Source organism: Fundulus heteroclitus, chromosome 16 (assembly GCF_011125445.2).
Source record: "Fundulus heteroclitus isolate FHET01 chromosome 16, MU-UCD_Fhet_4.1, whole genome shotgun sequence".
Classification (NCBI taxonomy): domain Eukaryota; kingdom Metazoa; phylum Chordata; class Actinopteri; order Cyprinodontiformes; family Fundulidae; genus Fundulus; species Fundulus heteroclitus.
The window spans coordinates 36,164,555-36,186,584 of NC_046376.1; the positions used below are offsets into that span (position 1 = coordinate 36,164,555).

The window sequence follows — 22,030 nt, forward strand, 5'->3', positions numbered from 1 at the left end:
CAAAAGTTATATTGTTAAGCGCCTATTCAAATAACTGTTCTATTCCATCTGTTGCTGCACTGGAAAATCTCTTTCATAAGATTACTACACAAAAAGACACATACAGCCAATGCTAATAAATTCTCCACTCTTAAGCTGCTATGTATTGATAAAAGCTTTAACCATCAGGAAGTTAGGTGCACCCCTGCTTTGTAGGGTGTGTCTGACTCCACTGCATTCGGACAAGGTGCTCCATGTTGTCCATAAAGTCACTCTAACTTTATTTTGTTCCATATCCAAGGATTATGTATGGAAGGTTAATTGCTCTTTGATTGGTTCCAAGTGGTCAAATACCCATTAAAATAATAAATTAGAAGTGGTGGATATGTTTGCTATTTTAGAGGTTATGAGATTACAGATGCTGAAGCTGCTGAAAGCAGTTATTGGAAAATAACAGATAACCCACTGACACAGTGGATGTCACAGATGTGGCATACATAAACAAATGGACAGTTATCTCAGGGCAGCATGTCCATGTGGATAAATCTTGGAATCTGTGTTAGTTCACAGTCTGACAGTGACAGTCTCCTACAGACAACATGAGAGGATGGACCGCTCCTGCAGGGGCGTGTTCTGGCTGATCTATATTTAAACTGATGTAACGTTCAGGCGCTCTCATGTCCTGCATTGTGATCAATATGAGAGTCCAGTACTAAGCTGTACCATGCAGGCTCTGAGCTCTATATGTCAGCAGACTACATAATGATTAGAATTAATGAACATTTGTGACATCATCAAATTATCTGAAGTACAAGACAGACTGACCCGAAGCAGAAAGGAAGTAATGTTTCATCTCCACAAAGTGTGGTCTTCTCTCCCTCATGGATTCTGCCCCCCGGCCCCCCGCCCCCCCACCCCTTCATGATCAATCATTGTAATTTTGATTCACGTCTTCTGCTATATAAAACGCTACATGGGCTCTATGTAGTGTCGTGTCCCCCTCTGCCCACGAGTCCTTAATGAATTCTCAATGGAAAGAAGGTCATCTGATTCTCACATAAAAGAAAAACGATTTTCTTTATATTGGACATGTCCATTCCTCAGGATTCATAGATATGTCCAAAAATATTCAGGCCCAAGCAGGTAATCAAACTCAGTAGTATAGTGATAAATGCACTTTGATTCCCAAGGGTCAATTTCAATGTCTTTTAAGACAAAAAGAGAAATCTCCTTATGCAACTTGCTTTTGTTTGAAAATCATATTTATTAGCTTATTTAATTCAGTCAAATATTTCAGTTACTTGTATTGGTACTGGTTTTGTAAAATTGTATTGCTTTTGATGCTATGTTTTATCATAAAGGTGTCTCTTGAAAATGAGATATTGGATCTCAATGAAATACCTGCATAAATAAAGATTAGAATAAAAACTATCTACCTTAAACTGCATATCTTCCTACACAATTAAAGCAGTGGGCAGATGTGCAATAGTCATCAATTCTGAGCAGATGATCATGTTCACAGACTGGATGACCTGCTGATAACACACTAACTCACCCATGTGGTAAGGCTCTTAAAAAGGCAAGACACCTGCTCCTGCTCATACACACACACACACGCGCACACACACGCACACACTGCAATTGGCGGGTTGCCGGTTCGATCCCCCGCTCTGACTGTCTCTGTCATTGTGTCCTTGGGCAAGACACTTCACTCGCATTGCCTGCTGGCGGTGGTCAGAGGGCCCGGTGGCGCCGGTGCATGGCAGCCTCTGTCAGTCTGCTCCAGGGCAGCTGTAGCTACTAACATAGCTCACCACCGTCAGGGTGTGAATGTGTGTGTGAATGGGTGAATGATAAAACTGTAGTGTAAAGCGCTTTGGAGGTCGTCAAGTTAAAGTGCTATACAAGTACAAGCCTTTTACCATTTATTTACCATTAAATGGGCACTGAAACAGGAAGGTAGAAGAGGAAAACAAAATGAGACAAACAGATGAGACAAAATGCCAAACGGGAGAAAAGGTGAAAGAGAACGAGGACAGAAAATGGAGAGAGCGATATAACATCCTCTGAGTCTGCTTCTTCACCTACAAAGAGAGATATAAGAAGAACAGCAAAACTAACCCATAAAGTATTACAGGTACAAACAAACAATGCCTTGAAACCATTACTGAAGAATATACAGTATTATTTAACACAAAATGTATAAAGTGACAGCCAAAGAGAAGGATAGGAGTTTTCTGTATTGAAGTGAATCTGTAAGAGTGAGAGTGTGCTTGTGTATGTAAGCATGAGAAAAATGCTCAATAGTGGTTGTAAGGAGCCAAAGACCCACCCCCCAGAACACAGAGGCAGACGCCAGGGGAACCAAGACCCCAGATGCCAGAAGGGACCCAGAGAGCAAAGGAGCCCAAGAGGGGCCAACACAGGGAAAGCTGCCTCCCCCACCTGAGGGAAGAGGAGAGACGGCCCCCAGGAACTTAGTGGAGACCTGAGATGTCCTGGGAGAGGGGGCAGTTCAAACCCAACCTGAGAAAAAGACAAACAAAAACTACATGCACAGTCACATTCACTCATTCCCACCCTAGTACCCCCATATGCAAACATTCCTACGGAAAAAAAAAGAAGAGGGGTGACTACCTGTAGACCTACCATAACATAGAGGTCCACCTATGCTGACTGGCTGGGAAAGGAGACCATTAATTAGAGAAACAGCTGTGAGGCCCAGGATAACTCTGGAGGAGCTGCAGAGACCCACAGCTCAGGTGGGGGAAACTGTCCACTGAACAACTAGTAATGCACTCCACCAGTTTCAACGTTAAGCAGGAGTGGCAAGAAGAAAGCCAGTGTGGAAAGAAAAGCCAACTGCAAAACGTTGTGTATTTGCAGAAAATGAACACTATACATCAGCCTTGACACACCATCCTAAAAATCAAACAAAATGGTGGCAGTATTGTTCAGTGTTTTTTTTTTCTTCACAAGTAACAGAAAAAAAAAGGTTGATGTAAAAATGTCTTAAGTGGATGAGAAGGTAGATGGAGCTAAATCCAGTACAATCCTGGAAGAGAAGCTGTTAGAAGCTGGACAGCAAGACAAAAACCCTGCTCATCCTGCCAGAGCTACAATAGGCCAGTTTTAGATTAAAGCAGAATCAGGCGTTAGCATGACCATGTATCAGATTGTTACCCGACTGAGAATCTGCAGTAAGACTTTGTTAACAGGCACTTTCCATTCAATCTGACAGAGCTTAAGCAGTTTCATGAACAGTGGACGATGATGTCAGTCTCTAGATGCACCAAACTGGTAGAGGCATTTTCCAAAACATCTGCAGCTGTCACTACAGACATAGCTGGTTCTTCAAAGTACTGACTCCAATAGGGCTAAGTACCAATACATACCACACTTTTCAGATTTGTGGTCCGTCACATAAAATTCAAAGAAAAAATACAATTAAGTCTATGGCTACAATGTGATAGACTTTGAAAAGGAGTACCTGTCCATCAGAGAGTGCATATTTAATTGGGGATTGACTCAGATTCCTAAATCCAGACTGACATAATCAGTTTAGACACCACAAGCTTGCCTGTGGATTACACACTTTGCAGCTTTGTTTAACACACTGTGTCATTGATAACTACCTTTAAGAAAAGAAAGAAACTGGCATCCCAGATGGAGGATCACAAAGAATTTGGGTGTGAAGATGAGGAGTGCAGGAAACAGAATGAGGAAAGCAGAAAGGGGCAGAAAGATAGAGGCTGGGACGATGAAGAGATGGTGGTCGATGGAAGCATGGAGGAGTGGAATGGCTTCATTTCCAAAGAGACAACTTCAGTGCCAGCAGAGAAAGACGTGTTGGTGAGCAAATGGAACCCGGGTGAACCGGTAACTCCCCAGCAAGTCCTGCAGCTGAACAGTTACACAAAGGGTGAGTGTCAGAACACTGCAATCATTGTCTGGAAGAGGGAGAGGTGAAGAGCTAGCTAAAGGCTGGAAACCTTAGTGTATAAATACTAACATGTGAGAACGCAGTTTACATTGAGAAAATTTGTTGCGACTGTGATGAATAACAGAGTGACAGGGATAAAGTTTAAAGGATATTATAAAATCTTGTTGACCAATGTTAGCATGTATTAATTAATTCATGGATGTAATTATATAACATGCATTCCTAATAGTGTACCCAGACAAACAACAGTAGACAGTAAAAAAGTAGACCTTACAAATGAACAAATGGTTTAATGATAATACAAATCTAGTCAAACAGTAAAATGGAAAGAGTATAAAAGTCTTATTAATTCCCCTTCTTGTTCAATGTTCAACTATCCAGTGCAGTGGTTCTCTACTTTTTTTAAACAAATTCCCCCCTGACCATTCCATCATCCTAAACCCCCCCTTACAAAAAAAAAACAAACAAAAAAAAAAACTACAGGGTTGCCCTGCGATAGCCTGGTGACCTGTCCAGGGTGTACCCCGCCTCTCAACCATTGACTGCTGCAGATAGGCACCAGAATCCCTCACAACCTCACGAGGGATAGGCGTTAGAAAATGGATGGATGGAAAACCTACAGGGTGACGCTTTCAGTGTTCTTGTAGTAAACAATGTGTTAGACTGGAGGATTTCAACTGACATCGGGTTTTATGGTGAGAGAAGTCATTGTTTTGCTTTAAAATCCCCATCTTTATTAGATTGGAGCTGTATTTATGCCCCCAACAACTTGATGTGCTGCTGAGCAAATCTGACCATTTTACAGGAAATTAAAGCATTGATTTAAACAGTGGCTTATTTTTGAGACATATAATAGCTCATGTTTGTACATTACTTAACTGGAGAAACTGGTAAACAACATGGAAATGTTATTTTAGTTGAATTTAAGTCAAATTGGTATCTCTACTGAGAGAAAGGTCAAAGCCTTTGAGGATGATTGAATTGCGTATTAATAGTTCATTGAAAACCATGTTATTTCTGGTATCTGATAAAGTTTTGTTGGACCTCTGACAGGTGTGTGAAATTGCAGTATAATATGGGAAGTCTGAATAGAACTGGTTCATATTCATACATTGACAATATCACATTTAACCTAAGGTGTATTAAGCAACATGGAACTTGGGGAACTGCAGAATTTGTTGAAAATTAGTTTTACTGATATATTCAGAGATGCCGAACAACATGTACACTTCACGTGATCAACCGTTAACGACAAAAACAAAAATCGCTCACGTGTCAATTAATGTTCTCTGGGCTTTTGAAAAGCAACTGAGGACTGAGACGCTGAGGGAAAGAAAGACTATTTTAAAGAAGCAGAAAAACTTTATGCACTTTATTTAGTGAGAGCCCTGTGCTTGGTGGGCCACTGCCAGCTTTTTCACATCTGGACACTGAGAAGTCAGTTTTAGCCTGAGTGCGGCAGAGCTAACCAGGTTAAGCTGGTTACGATATTTTGTCTGCATGTGGAGAGCTTGGCTGAATCTTTGCTCCACGATATAAGACGTGAGGAAAGTGAGAAGCAGGAGATGGACCCTCTCCCACAGCAGGGGAAAACGCTGACCTTGTGCTACACACATTGCACGCCAACCGGAGGTCTGAAACATAACTTCATAACCTCGTCTTTCTGGAGATCAATGAGGATCTCTTGAATTTTGGGCTTGCTTGCAGCTTGCCTTGGCTCCATCACCAAGTCAGGCAGATCTGACCGTTCCAGGTCCTTGAAGCGAATTCTTATGTTGTCCTTGACTGACTTCAAGTGGTCGGTGTAGAGCAGCAGGTGGCGATCTGTCAGCTCATCCAACACCTGGCCAAGTACAGTACAAATTATTATATTGTGGCGTAGGCATAGCCTATTGTATTTTATCATGTGAGCAGAAATCAAATGAGTCTAAACGCCTGTTCATACTCTGAAAGAAGACAGACTTTTTTCTCGTTTTCTTGAGGTGACAAGAACAAGAACAGAGTTTGTTCTGGTCACGTTATTTCTTCATACACACTTCACACTTACCACAGTACATCATGTCACGCATGCTAAGGGAATCTCCTTAGTGCAGATGGTAATTTTGTATTGATTCAGGAGGAGGCGAAGGAAAATAACACGTTGAAGTGGCAGTGGCAGTGGTAATATATTTACTGATATTATGCACGATTGTAGAGGAGATGGAAATAAAGAGGCATCCGAGGCAGCATGTCCGATTCTGACCAATCACACATTTCTTTCTTCTTGCGGAATATCTACAGACCTTAATTCAGAAGCCCACCTTGGCTAAGTGTGGAAAGTGAATTAATTGTTGCCTCCCCAGGTTTTTTTGGTAGAGCTCCAGTTTTGCAAGGAAGCTGTAGACGGTGGTGCGTCTGCCTGGTCAAGAAATTCAATGACTGAAAGGAAAAGCTCACACAGCCTGGCCAAGCAGTTGCCCTTTGACAGCCAGTGCACCTCTGTGTAGAGCAGCAGGCGCTTAAAGGCCTCATCATTTTCTCCACACAGCGCATGTGCTTTTATTTTGTTAATCGCCTTGACCATAATGTCCAGGGACTGATGGAGTGACGAGGACACTTTTTTGGTCACCAAGTTGTGACTGTCCAGTACGCAGGGCACTGTTAACACACGGGGGGCTTTCTGCTTCAGCAGGGTGGCGAGCCCCCGGTATCTGCTGACCATTGCTGGCGCTCCATCCGTGGCGCAGGCGATGATGTTTGTTACCGGGATGTTCCTCTCCCACAGGAACTTCGTCAGGGTGGCGAAGATGGTTTCCCCTCGCGTGACTGTGGTCAGGTATTCCCCAAAAAGGAAATCCTCTACTAGGTCCCTCCTGCACACATAACAGACATAGGGCATCAGGAGAACATTGCTGTCAGCCATGGTGGTCTCATGCAGCTGGACACTGAATGGACAGCCGCGCAACTTTGTGCACTGCTGTTCCTCCGTGTCAGTTGACATCAATTTGTGGTGCCCCCATTTGTGCCTGAGTGCCCCCATACCAGCCCTCACACATCCAGCGCCCCCCAAAATGTTTATAACGCCCCCCAGTAGGGAGGTATTGTCCCTATTGAGGAACCATAATCTAGTGAATTGTTTGAGGTGATGTTGAAAAATGTTTGTGGTATTCCACCCAGTTTCTCTAATGCACCAGCAGCACTATCAGTGAAGCAGCTTCCAGCAAGATGCTGCCACTACCATGCTTGGTAGTTGATCCAATGTTCTTAGGAGTGAAACTGAGCTTCAGCAATTGTCCAGGACTGGGGATTTTTAGTCTGGTTACATAAGACTAAATGTCTAATGAATTTATTGGTTTAAGAAACATTGCAGTTTCTGTTGTTGTATATCAACTTTGACATAAATCACAAGGAAAATTAACATGACATTAAACAGCTAAGATAAATGGATGGAAACTTCTGACTGTAAAAGTAAATTAATATTTTACAGTTGAAGAACATAATAGTGCTTCTACTTTTTGTAATTCTGGTTGTCATATCCAAGACTATAGTTCCATATTGATTTTTTTTTTCAGATTACTTGTGTTTACTTGAAGACAACATCTACAACGTAAACTTCTCTCGCTTCAAGATCAGAGATCTGGACAGTGGAGCAGTTATCCTTGACATCAAAAAGCATCGTCCAACAGGTATGGCTTCCATTTTGTTCCTATCATATTGCTACATGCTGGTTGTTATGTTTAAAACCTGTTAGCTGAAGCTCACAGATTCAGCCCCATTTAGTTTGATACCACTATATACAAATCAGTGAAACCAGTTTCTTTTAAGCATAATCAAATAACTAAATATGACTCATCAGTGAATAAGCAATCCATCCATTCATCATCATCATCTGCTTATCTGAGATTGTGTCACCATGACAACAGGTCTAGGATGGAACCCAGACATCCATTTCCTCGGCAAAACATCCTCCATCTAATTATGGGGTATACCTGCAGGCTGGAACCAAACACATGAAATAAAGGAGTGACAACTCTTCAAGTTCAAGAATTTATTAACAGAAAAAAATGAACATCCAGAGAACACCACTATAGAATGCTGTTTATCTGAATTAAACATATATTTCAATCAACAAATCCTCTATACTAGGCTAGTGAAGCTTAACTAAAACTACTAAGCAAAATGAAGATAAAAAGAAGTTAAGGAACTATGTACACAAAAGAAACCACAGGACAAATAAAATGGTTGAAAACTCATCAGAATGATTCAGTGAATCCTGGTTCTAAATTAGAGAACTAAAGTTCATCTTAAAAAATGTGAAATGAGATTAAATTAGCTTGACTAATTTAGAACAACATTGTTATGTGTTTCTACCTATTCACAATGCAAATCCTGAGTTAAACAAAACATTATTCAAGAAAATAACATTAAAGAATGTTTTGCTCAGTTAAAATCAATGCCTTTCGGACACTTGATTTAATTTATGCAATTATTCATCCAGGAACTAGGGGCGATGTAGCGATCAGTCGCTTGTTGGATTAATCCTAAAGTTAAACAAAACACCCTTAAATCAACATTAATGTTCCATATTAATGTGCTAATAACGCTCATAGCATTATCGAATGATGGTGAACCAATACGAAAACAAACATGATGTTTAAAACAAACCATAGTTGCGTTGACTCCGTGGTAGCACTAATCCGGGAAGCTAATAGCGCTATGCTAGCAGACATTTGGCACTAATTTAGGAATACTTATAATATCTATTTGGTCGTTCAACTGACTGACCACCAACTCAGAGGGGGTACTCACATTCTTCCAGAAGAGAATCATGAGCTAGGCTGAGAGGAGCTGACCAATCCTGGCCACTTCATACTCAGCCTTGAACTGCTCCAGAGCACACTGGAAGTTGTGGTATGATGAAGCCAACAGAAGCACAACACGTGCAAGAACCCCTGAAGTTGCCAAACCAGAAGCTTTCCTTTCCACACAGTGTGTGAAGGATTCTGCCAAGGTCCTGCTCGCCTGGAAACAGATTGAAGGATGTGGACACACCTATTGCTTTGAACATTCAAGGATCTGAAAGCTCTGCCACCCATGGACATGTTACCCTTCCTCCCGCAGCACCCCGTCCATAACAACTGGTGGACATGGTAGTGGCCTTCTCCAGATCCACAAAACCCATAAGTGGAACACACTTATTATGGGTTAAGTGTGCCAATGGTGTTGTCCTGATCCTTCTTGCAACGTTGAACAGGCTGTTCAACCATAATTTCCCCACACTGTCCACTCTCAGGTCAAATATCATCCATGCAATCCGGTCACCCTGCCACCAGGGGCCATTTTAAACACCTCGGCAGCCTGTGACGGAACCACATTTCTCGCTTTAAGTTTTCGGGATTTGCCACTGTCATGGAGAAAATGGTAACTGGATTGAAGAGAACCTTCCAACTCATGACAGTATCCTCAGCATACAAAGCTTGCCGTGGTCCCTGTTTCATCTTTCTGAGTTCCAGTTTTCCAGAACTTTCTTAGGGGAACCCAAATATGTCTCTCCACAGCCTATTCAAATTCCTTTAATGCCCGTGTGCTTTCTTCCACAACCACGAATGCAGCAGTCCTTCTGGCCACCTGACTTCAGGGGTCCCCATGGACAACCAACCCCTCAAAGCCTTCTTCTTTTAACTGACTGCTTACCTTACTGGTGGTGTTCACCTTGTGAGGTTGGCGATTCAACAAAGGCCAAATCAGTCTCATTTACTAATTTTACATTTTCTTTATAAAACTTCACCATAAACTCCATGAGATTACATAGCAAAGCCATAAACATGCTTTGTTATGTTTATTTGCTACAAAGCTGCATATTTATTTGGCAAAGGGAATTCTGAAACATTCATAAATGTATTTGGATTTTCGTGAAGACACCAACAGAAAACTCAGGGTGAAGACATGTGGGAGTCAGTTTTACCTTTCTCAGTTTTGCGTTTCTCCAATTTCTATCCAGCTTCTTCGTTAAACTTGTTTGTAATTCCTATGGTTTCAGAAATTCAGGACATCATTGAATATGATACCAGCAGATTCATCCAGTACCACTTCTCTCCTGCTTTCCTGGCTCTCCGAGAGATTGGAGCTACGTAAGTTTGAGATATTTTACTTCTTAGGGATTGAAACTGAAATAAGGAAATGTCCAGTAATGTTAGTTTGATTGTTTGTTCTGTTATTTCAGTTGTTTTGGAACAGGTTTTGTCATTTGTTATTAGTGAATCTCCAGTTATGGGGTTAGTGTTCTTTACCTTCTGTCATTTGTTGTGGAGCAGGTTTTCAGCATCATTTCTGTTTGTTGTTGATTCTGCCTCCTTGCACATCTGATCCAATTATCAGAACACATTTTGAGCACTTCTAGTGTTGCACTGTATGCACGGTTTTGATTCCTCAGTTTTGTTTTCTTTCACTCCCTTATTGTCTGTAAAAAACTTTCTACAGCCCACGTTTGTTCCTTGCATAGGTTTTGGACTCCTTGGTCCTGAAGCCCTTATGGCTTGTTTTTTTTAGTTTCTAGAAAATATGGTGGTTTTCATTACCTGCAGGTCTCCTGGTACAATTCCCTTTCCCTGCCTCTCCTTCAACTGTGGGCATGTAGGATGGGAGCAAGTTTATTTGCATATCTGACAGACTTCAAAACCCTAACCTTGAATTTTAGTGCATTTATTGAATGAGTAACTAGTCCTACATTTAGAAAGAATGTCATGTGAGGTGTGGTTGTAGATTAAGGGAAGGGAAGTGAAAGTGATTAGCACAGGTAAAAGATGTGATGGTAATGAACTGAACAAGAGGAAGTGCAATGAAATGACAGAGACAGAAGAAAAATAAAATCTAACAATGAATGAACAATGACAAAATAAACACACTAACTGAACTGACGACAGGCAGGAAAGTAAGGATCTAACAAGAGTAAACTAACCAAATCCATGATAAACAAAACACAAAATAATGACAAGAAACAAAACAAAGAAAACTCCCAAAAATAGAAGAACCAGAGTTCGGGTGGGCAATCGGGAGGTTGTCCCGATGAGGCACAAAGGGTTGAGGAGGACGGCCGTGAGGTCGTCCCGACGAAGCAGAGAGTTCAGAAGGGTGGCCGTGATGTTATCCTGACGAGACACACAGTTCTTCAAGTTGCCGATGCTCTAGAAACGTTGGGAACCGATGGCGCAGGACGTGGTCAGGAGGCCAACACTGCAGGACGTGGTCAGGAAGCCAGTGACGCAGAGTGATGGCTGGTGACCGACGGCTCAGGAACTCCGGAGAGACCCAGCTGGAAGGCAGCCCACTGGGCAATGAGGTGGACACTGGGAGAGGCTTTGTTGGCTGGAGCCCTGCAGGCTGGAACCAACAGCTGCTTCGGAAGGCTGGAACCAGGAATCTTAAGACTAGATCCATGGAACCCATGCCGAGCTCGGACTGACGGCACTCAGACCGCTGGAATGGTTTGCTTTCTGGACTACTGGGACTATCTAATGCTGCCATTCTTAAGGGTTAGGCCAGGTGGATTTTTGTTGCATGTTAGAAGGCTTAAAATGTTGTTTATTGTCCATGGCCAACCAGGAAAGATAAACAGTTGCTATTACTATATTCTGCCTTGGCCTTAATCTCCATTGCAAATCCAGAAAAGGCTGCCTTGTTACAAATGGGATGCCAGAAAAAAAGGCCTTTTTATCTTTTCATAACAAGCATAAGCATGTAAAGTTTGTTCAACTCTATTGGTGCTTTAACTGGAGCTGTTTGGTCTAAGCTAGGAATGTCCAAAGTATGGTCTGGGGGCCGTTTGCGGCCCCTGGACTGATTTTGTGCTGCCTCGATGGAAATTCAATAATGATTTGGCCCACCAGCACAGGTGGTTGATGCAGAGGGAGACAGTTTAGTTTTAGTTAGAGCAAATTTATTACAGACAAGTCTCACAAATGAAAATGGTACAAAACAAAATAATTACCATACTTGTTATATTCTCCTTCATTTTATTGCAATCCAATGACTTTTACTGAAATACAGACTTTGATGCTCTAAAATTTGCATTTAATTAATTTATTAAAACTGTTTAAATTACAGCAAGCATTTTCAAAGAATGGCTGACCCAATTCTTGTTCTTATTGCTGAGAATAAAACTATTTTAATCAAGTACTAAAGATTTTACGAATGGATAATCACTTTTCAATAAAGCAATGAAGCAAAACCTAATTAAGTTTTTACCTACAATGATCCACATATCCATTTCTTAAAGAAATCTGACTAATTTGTTTAATTAAAATATTGCATGCAAATATTTTTGTTGGGCAGGTAAAAACAATTCACAATATAATTTTGGTATAATATTAGTTTTTTTTTATTATTTTTTGGCCCTTGAATACTTTTGATGACACGATGTTGGGCCATATAATGAAAATTTGGATATCCCTGGTCTAAGCTAACCTTAACATGGGGGAAAGCACTTCGTGCTAACTGTTACATTTGATGACGATCTGTGATACTGTGGGCCTATTTCTCTTCCAAAGATCCTGGGTACCTTGTCAGAATGCATGACATCATTAACTATCTGAAGTAATGGAATATTTGAAATATAAATCTGGTGACTTCAACCAGTGAACCAAAATTGGTTCTTAATTGGGTCCTTTAGCAAGATAATGATCTAAAATGTATGGCAACATCAGCACAGAATGAGGGTTCAAAAATAAAATAAATGAAACAGAAATAGGGAGTAGTCTTAAGGAAACAATGTACTATAAACTTTAATGTGTGATATGAGCATTTTGTATGACTGTTTATTCCCACATTTCAGGAAAACTGCAAATAAAAATCAATGAATGTAAAATGCTTTCAGCACATAGATACAAATAGATTTATTTATGGCTATGGAAACAAAGGAAGGAGCAAATGGGTAGCCATACTGTAGCAATGTTTCTGTCTCTCCTACTTTTCTGGCACTGTCCATTCAGCCATCTGTCCTTCCATCCATCCATCCATCAATACGGCCGTCTGCCTTTCCGGCCACCTGCTTATTCATCCGACTGTCTTGATTTTTAAGAAGTGATGAATTATAGTTGTCCCTTAAGACCATAATAATCAAATCCCAGTAATCTGTTATAAATCTAAACAGACCAAATCAATAACAATTACTTTTGGTAATCGCTTCCTCTGGTCAGCTCCCCGCTTTAGAGGACTGATACATTAGGAGAGGATTTAGAAAGTACCAGCATGAGAAAGTAGATGAGAGGGGACTTGTTGAACGCTGGTTCTTATGGTCCCTGTGCTGTTGATACTCTTTGCTGGAGCCTTCTACCTGCTTCTACTTTTTGTTTTACATCTGAGATTAGTTACTAATTAAGACAGACAAACTATATGTCAATAATCACCTTTGTCACAACGTAGAACAGGTTATCTTTGTGACAGACAGCCATTGTTAGCTGAGCACTGTTATTCCATTAAGAGGCTCTGCTTTCTTACTGAGAGTGTTTCATTTTGTGGTGTCTGTCCTTCAGGTTGGAGTTCACAGTGGGCAGCAAAGCACTAAACCACTTCCGTCTGATCGAAAGACATTTTTTCAGAAACCTGGTTCTTAAAACCTTTGACTTTGAGATTGGCTTCTGCATTCCATACAGCAGGAACACCTGTGAGCACATCTACTGCTTACCTGACCTGGAACCAAATATCGGTGAGTTGATTTGAAAATACTAGGCCACCAAATGCAACCACCATGAAATGAGTTTGCTGTCTCCAGATGTACTGATTGCTAAGATGCAGTGTAAAGTCTTAGTCCCATTCTCTTCCTGGTGATGCCTAGCTCACTGAACCTTCTCCTTTTTTCTCTCCCAGTGGAAGAAATGATTGCCAGCCCATTTGAGACGCGCTCGGACAGTTTTTACTTCGTCAACAACAAGCTGATCATGCATCACAAAGCAGAGTACTCCTTTAGTCCACAGACACAAGACAACTCATTTGGCTGTAACAGTATAAACAATGTTGGACTGTAATATGTTCATTACTTTGTGCTCAACTTTTACTATTGTACAGTTTTAAACCAAACAGGCAGCTCTACACCTATTTGGTTTAAAACTGTACAATAGTAAAATGCTGACTCTTGTCACAAATGTAAGTCCTTCTTGATGGACAAAACAACCAGTTGTAGAAAGCCAAGACATCAATGAGCTGAATACAATAAAAAAAACACACCTGTATGTCTTTACAAATTTAAATGATCCGTTAACCAATTCCAAGAAGTATAAACCTGCTCTTACAATATTTCATAAGTAGTCTCAGATCATTTTACAAATCAAATAATTGACACAACTGTATAAAGTCAACTTTCTGATCAAGTCTTTATTAAACTCCATTATGGTTATGTGCTATGCTAACCTGACCTTGTTTAAGAAATCCTTTACTGTCCCACAATGGGGAAATTTAGGTTCAGACTCAAAGAAACTAGATGCATAAACATTAAGAATCCGTGGAAAATAGTGTAACAGAATTATAGAAAAATACTTCTACTGTTACTATTTAACTTTAATATTGTAAAAATAGATTTCTGAGTCAGAACCTGTAACACTTTGACCCTGTATTCAAAATGTAAGTTCAGGCATTATGATTTAATTAGCAAGCATGAAATACCAAAATTACTTCTATTTAAAAAAATTATATTAACTATAAATAAGGAGCTGGATCAACTTTGAGCCATCATTATTTGCTTAAGTTTAAATATCGATAGAAAGTGAATGCTGTTGCATTTCTATCCATAGTTTTCAGTCCACATGTTTTATTTAATGAAATATGATCCTTTTTTATCACCTTTTAATGTGAGCAGCAGATGAAATTGCTAAAGAATCTCTGTTGTGTTAGATCTGGGGATTACGGGTAGTGGTAATAAACTGGTTGGAAATTTATAATGCTTAGTTTTGTTCATTCAAATTATGTTGAAGTGACATTTTATTACTGTTGGGTCACATCACGGAGGCCTATGACACGGCGATAGGAGACACAGCAGGGTGTTCTTCCTGTTTGCCTGCGGATCTCCAGGCTGCATGGGAGGAAACTTGTGAACGTCTTGATCTCGCTGGCGGAGTAAGAGACTGCATCTTTGAAGAAACCTTGCATCACAGACAAGCATAGTCTGTTTGTGTATCCAGTGACTGTACCCTGGTTGAAAATAAAGCCTGGTTCACACAGCAAGATTTTAAAATAGTTGCCTGATACTCAAAGCCTGAGAAACACCACACATAACCGTGAAAAATCATAGATAAAACAGGTTTGCTCATACAGTGTGTAGTGTCCGGTCAGACGGCAAGCAAAACACACCACACAAGAACAGATTTCACTCAGGATCATTCAGATGTCAGATGGGAAAACTTGCGAAACCTCTAAAGATCAAATAAATAAATAAACATAGACGACGAGGAACAACAATGGCGATAGTCTGTGGACTGTTTTTAATAGAGAAAAAAAGATAAAAAGATAAGGTGTTGATTAAAAGAGTGGAGACAGCACAAACAGAGGCTCTACGTTTCCTGCACTATGATATAGAGGTGAGTTGTGTGATTCTTTTCCTTGGGGGTTCTCTCACATCCCTTTTTGACTGGTTACATGTCACAGTCAACAGGCTATGTGTTCCTGTCTACGGAGAACACTCCACATGCTAGGATATCAGGGTAGATAATCCAACATGTCGCATGGCAGTTGCAGGCTCTCCCGTTTGGCTGCTGCATGCATCATATTGAGCAGACAGCAGACAGAGAGCGGCCAGCAAACAAGTCTGGCCCTATTGGAGTTCTTTCTGTTCATCAGAACGGTTTACAAAAGGGCTTGTTTTTGGGCAGAGAAAATTGGTTTAGGAAAAAAAAGAGTTAGACGTTGTTTATTTCATTGTGTTTTTTGTTTCCTTTGTTTGTGGTGTTAACTGCTCGAGGGCTAACAGGCCATTAAGCAAGGGTAACCAGATTTAAAAACACTTTCATTTTTACTAAAAAATGAAATGATAACATATCCTTGGCAGTGACTTTTAATAAAAGCTTTTAATTGAACAAAGTGCACCAGCTGCAGAGGTAATATTTGAACATCTAAATGTTAAATATAACATTCTTTTGTAATATCATGTGACATTAAACAAATCACGATTGTATTGTTGAAACATGTTTGGGCAATATTAAATGTGGCCCTTTTTGTAAACAGTGAAAACAACATTTAACTAACCTCAAGTTGTTTTTTTTTTTTTTCCCCAGTGTCCTGTCTAGCAATGTGGCAATAAAAATTGATATCTTAATGCCAAATAGAGCTCGACAGATTTTACTTTCACAAGTGGAGCAAACAGCTTTCGCCATAATGCTCCGCTTGATTTGTGCGTGTAAATAGTTTTATTGTGATTCCTGCAAGGAGAATTTCAAATTATATGGACACTACAATGGGAAAGTAGGAGAGTAAAAGAAAAACAAGAAGAGGAAAAAAAAAAAAAAGAGAAAGAAGAGGTGAAAGAAAGAAGAGATAAAAGGAAGAGAATGATAAAACTTCCTCTGTCTGCTCCATCACCTGGAAAGAGACACAAAAAGAACAGCACAACCAACAGACATAAAGCAACAGATACAATCGTGTAACACCTTGATACCATTGCTAAATCATATGTATTATTATTTAAGCTGACATGTGTAATGTGATACCTAAAAAAAAAAGGTAAAAGAAAGTAAATAAATTATAGCCTTTCTGTATATAAGTGAACATTTAATACCTGGGACCCAGCACCTGTGGGAGATTGTGAGAGTGCACTAGTTTAGGTGAAAATTATCCAGAAGGAAATGGCTTGATAGTGATTGTGGAGAACCGAAGACCCACCTTCCCCGAGCACAGAGGCAGGGGTCAGGGGACCCATAACCCCGGACTCCCAAAGGGGCCCCCAAAGCAGTGCGCCCGAGAGGGGCCTTCACAGGAAATGTACAACCCCCCCCTGAGGAAAGAGGAGAGACGACCCCGAGGAAATCCCCCAGCCACCGCAATGCCGACGCCCCCAAGAGCCGCGGGGACGAGCCCGTGGGCTCCGCCGGCAGCCGGCCCCGCTGAAGTGGTCCTGGCCATGGGCCCTGGGGGCCAGAGGCCCCAGGGGCGCCCCGCCCCCGCGGCAGGGGGGGCGCCCCTTAAAACATAATACTATAACACAAAAATAACAGAATTACTGTTTTTTATTAATAATCCACTCCGGCTTTAAGTGTGTTTCATGCTTGAGTGTATATTTTTTTTTACCAGAGTAAGACTGTCAACAAGTCTGGCATGAAATTCAGAGCAATTGTCATGGAAGTTCCCCCGAGTAATGAGCAGTGTCTTCAAAGTGTCCAGTCCCAAACGATTTCTCTCACTGGTCCAAGTAATTTTCATAATAGAAAAAAAAATGTTCCACAGAGGCATTGGTGTCAGGTAGGTACATGGCAAATTAGCAGATAATGGCTACATTTTTAAACGGAACAGGTTTGTGCTTGAAATATGTGAAAGTTTTAACCCAGCGCCCATCTGCAGGTTTAGTGTCTTTCTCCCACTGTTTTAGAAGACATACCTTAGGGAGGTTTCAACCTCACCCCAATCTGGTGAATATCCAGGAGAGGCGTTTCATATAAGTGAATAATGAGACACAACTTTCATAGAATGTGTGGAGGCCTTTTTTTAATTCCTCCACTTGATGGTGCCCTTGAGTAGCCAGAATACTGTTCACCTGAAAAATGACAATAGTAATTTATTTAGAATAATACCAGAGACTATTTGTTTTGACAATACAGTACATTTTAAACATGTTTAAGCTCTCACATTTAACCCTGTGAAGAGGGCAGCCTTCCTATCCACTGCAGTACTCTTCTTTTTTCTCTTTTTTAATAGTGTCATTAAAGAGGGATAGTTGGTCATGTAGAAACCACAACCAGGCTTCACACACTTGGTCTTCAAGGAACTTGAGGATTGAGTTAGATGCCTTGTTCTGAGACCTGAAGTATGACTGAAGTGTTGGATATAACTTCAGGACCTGTTCCAAAGCAGGTCCTGGTGAGAGCCATCGAGTCCTGCTGGTTCCAAGCAGTTTGGCATGTCCAATGTCAAAAAAATTCAAAAAACGCTTTGACTTCCTCCGTCCTAACTGTGTAAATGTGAAAGTATCCAAACATACTTCCTCCCACTCAATTTTCTGTTAATATGTTTGGATAGAGAACTGTTAACAACCAGCTTCTTCAGCAATGACCTTCTGTGTCTTCCCTTCCTTGTGAAGGGTGTTTATCGCTGTCTTTGGGACATCTGTCTAGTCAGCAGTCTTCCCCATAATGGTGCCACCTACTGACCCAAAGTGAGAGATCGTTTTGACACTCAGGAAACCTTTGCTGGTGTTTTGTTTTGATTAGATGATTAACGTGAAAACGTTAATGTTGCCATTAATGAATTTTTTCAAAGTATTCTAATTATCTGTATGTCAATCATCAAAATCACAAGAAAATTATAAGAAAAAAATGCTTGGGATATATCACTTTATGTGTGTCAGGATTTTGTTGTGGATGAACCCGGACACAGCACGCACACACAGAGGAGTTCGTTAAGACAGTTTATTGCAGGTGGATGGTGGTGACATGAGAAACCAGAGTTTACCAGTCGGAGGTGAAGGATGCAAGAGCTGGCTGGCTCGTAGTGTTTGTTCCTGACCATCATGCCTGTCTGCTCCAGTTTCCCCGCCTTGGTTCCTGTCTCGTCAGGTTTGGGTTTTGTTTGGCTGCGCTGCTAACTTTTGATGACTTCGTCTTGGTCTCGTTCCTTGTTCCGCAGCAGCCCAGCTCCACTTTGCCTTGTGTTGCTCATGTTTTTGGACTCTGTACCTGCCAGCCAGCTCTTGCATCCTTCACCTCCGACTGGTAAACTCTGATTTCTCATGTCACCACCATCCACCTGCAATAAACTGTCTTAACGAACTCCTCTGTGTGTGCGTGCTGTGTCCGGGTTCATCCACAACAAAATCATGACAATGTGTAATTATTCTATATAATATGAATTTTACTTTTTGAGATGACTGGCAAAAACTATATATCTATTTTAATTTTTTTTTAGACATACCTATAGCATGTGTTTCAGGGGTTTAACCGCATGTTGCTGGATGTGCCTGATAAATTAAATCCCAAGACCAGCACCAGTGCATTTTGTAATAGCACACAACATAGTTTGATTTACATGTCAAGCAATACCTACAATTCCAAACACTTCTGGCTAGTGAGCTTTGCTTTATGTGTGGTAGTATTACTGAAATTATTGGTGCAAATATATAACTGGCTTGAACATCATGCGACTACAGCCTAACACACTGGTACTATTGAGTGCATTGAGTTTTGGGCTGCTGCAGAAGCAGCCTCCGATGTACAAAAACTGGTTAATTTATAAGGGTAATAAAGTTATGTGAGTAGAATGACATATTGCTTTGACAATCTGACTTGAACTGAGATCAAATTAAAATGAAAACATGTGCAACATTCTAATAAAAACAAATGTACGCAAAGGCAAATTTATTTATATAGCACAATTCAGTACAGAGACAATGCAAAGTGCTTTACATGATTAAAATATAGGAAAATAAAACAGAATAAAAGCAAGTAGGGATAGTGTAGAAACAAAAAATGAACATTTGAAAACAGTAAAACATTTTAACTTGAACATTCAAAGGCAATTTTAAACAAATGTGTTTTTAATCTCGATTTAAAGGAACTCAGGCTTTCAGCACTTTTACAGTTTTCTGGAAGTTTGTTCCAGATAAGTGGAGCATAGGAACTAAATGCTGCTTCTCCGTGTTTGGTTCTGGTTCTAGGTATGCAGAGAAGGCTGGAGCCAGAAGACCTTAGTGGTCTGGAGGGTTGATACACTGATAACAAGTCTGTGATGTATTTAGGTGCTAAGCCATTTAGGGATTTATAGACTAACAGAAGTATTTTAAAGTCTATTCTCTGAGATATAGGGAGCCAGTGTAAGGACTTTAGAACTAGGGTTATGTGCTCTACTTTCTTAGTCTTAGTGAGGATGCGGGCAGCAGCGTTCTGGATCAGCTGCAGCTGTCTGATCCACTTTTTAGGCAGACCTGTGAAAACACCGTTGCAGTAATCAATTCTACTAAAAATAAACGCATGGATTAGTTTTTCTAGATCCTGCTGAGACATCAGTCCTTTAATCCTAGAAATGTTCCTCAGGTGATAAAAAGCCGACCTTGTAATTGTCTTTAGATGCTTTCGAAGGTTCAGGTCTGAGTCCATCACTACTCCCAGATTTCGGGCCTGATTAGTGGTTTTTAGCTGAAGCAGCTGAAGCTGTGTGCTAACTTTTGATCTCTCCTCTATTGGTCCAAAAATTATTACTTCTGTTTTGTTTTTATTCAACTGAAGAAAATTTTGGCACATCCACATATTGATTTCTTCTAGGCATTTACTCAGTGCTTGAACTGGTCCATAGTCACCTGGTGACATGGTGATGTAGAGCTGTGTGTCGTCTGCATAGTTATGGTAGCTGATGTTGTTATTTTTTATTATCTGAGCTAGGGGGAGCATGTAGATATTGAAGAGGAGGGGACCCAGGATGGACCCTTGGGGAACCCTTCCTACTGACACAAAAAAGTCCCTGTCCTTTAAGTAGGATTTAAACCAGTGGAGAGCTGTACCAGAGAGGCCGACCCAGTTCTCCAGGCGCTCTAACAGAATGGAGTGATCGACAGTATCAAATGCTGCACTAAGGTCCAATAGTACCAGCACGGTGGTTCTTCCACAGTCTGTATTTATATGGATGTCATTGAACACCTTAATAAGGGCGGTCTCTGTACTGTGGTGAGCACGGAAGCCAGACTGGAAAACGTCAAAGCGGCTGGTCGTTGTTAAGAAGGTGTTTAATTGTTGAAATACAACTTTTTCAATGATCTTACTGATAAAGGGGAGGTTTGAGATGGGCCTGTAGTTCTGGAGTAGTAGTTTGTCTAAGTTGTTCTTTTTCAGCAGTGGTTTGATAATTGCTGTTTTTAGGGACTGGGGGGAAAACACCCGACAGAAGGGACGTGTTTATTATCTGAGTCAACTCAGACGCTATGCCAGGTAAAACTTTTTTAAAGAAAGCTGTGGGTAGAACATCAAGGCAGTTGGAGGAGGAACTTGACTGCTGAATGGTCTGCTCTAAGCTTTTGTGGTTTATTTCGCTGAAATGGGACATTTTGTCAGAAATAGTTCCAGCTGAATAAAGCATTGGTTCTGGTGTTGATATGGTAGTACAAAGTGATCCTCTAATTTTTATGATTTTCTCAGTAAAGAAGTTAGCAAATTCATTGCAGGCCCTGGTGGAGTGGAGTTCGGAAGTCACGGACACAGGAGGATTTGTTAACCTGTCAACTGTGGAAAATAAGACACGAGCATTATTAATATTTTTCTTGATGATCTCAGAAAAGAAAGATTCTCTTGCATTTTTCAGTTGTAAGTTATATCTGTAAAGTCTCTCTTTATAGATGTCGTAGTGAACCTGGAGTCTGTTCTTTCTCCACCTGCGTTCAGCTTTCCGACATTCCCTTTTTTCACTTCTCACTGCTGGAGCATTTCTCCAAGGAGATTTATTCTTCCCGGAAAGAACTTTCACTTTAACTGGAGCAATGCAGTCAATGATGTCTGAGACTTTAGAATGAAAGTTATCTACTAGCTCATCTACTGAGTTGCAGCCCAAGGTTGAAGTATCAGAGTAAGCTTGAATAAAAGTTTCCGCGGCATTGTCCTTAAAGGTGCGTTTTCTTATGATGTCCCTTTGGCTAAATGAGTCACTGGAAATGATGCTTTCAAAGGTAACAGAAAAGTGATCAGATAGGGCAACATCAGTTACATTGACCTGTGAAATGTTTAGACCTTTAGTGATGATCAAGTCTAAAATATGTCCCTGCTTGTGTGTTGGCTGTTTAATATGTTGACTTAAACCAAAGTTTCTAAGTGTGTCACACAGTTCTTTTGCACTTCTGTCTTCAGGGTTGTCAACGTGAAAGTTGAAGTCTTCCACAATAATTAAACAGTCATAATCAACACATATCACAGACAGGAGGTCACTAAAATCATTAAAAAAGTTTGATGTGGACTT

General features: G+C 40.6%; 1 protein-coding gene across 2 annotated transcripts; it reads left to right on the forward strand.

Annotated features, from left to right (window-relative positions):
• Positions 1 to 3,560: 3,560 nt before the first annotated feature.
• Positions 3,561 to 14,581, forward strand: unc119.2 (unc-119 lipid binding chaperone B homolog 2). 2 transcript variants are annotated; one of them, XR_004933048.1, is made up of 6 exons: positions 3,561 to 3,901; positions 7,474 to 7,587; positions 9,942 to 10,032; positions 13,432 to 13,604; positions 13,766 to 14,128; positions 14,204 to 14,581. XR_004933048.1 is itself a non-coding variant. In XM_036148749.1 (5 exons), exons 1-5 carry the CDS (start codon positions 3,646 to 3,648, stop codon positions 13,921 to 13,923), a joined length of 792 nt encoding a protein of 263 aa, XP_036004642.1. In that variant the 5' UTR covers positions 3,561 to 3,645; the 3' UTR covers positions 13,924 to 14,581. The 2 variants fall into 2 exon arrangements, 1 of the variants encoding a protein (XP_036004642.1); XM_036148749.1 differs by having other exon boundaries at positions 13,766 to 14,581.
• The last annotated feature ends 7,449 nt before the right edge of the window (positions 14,582 to 22,030 follow it).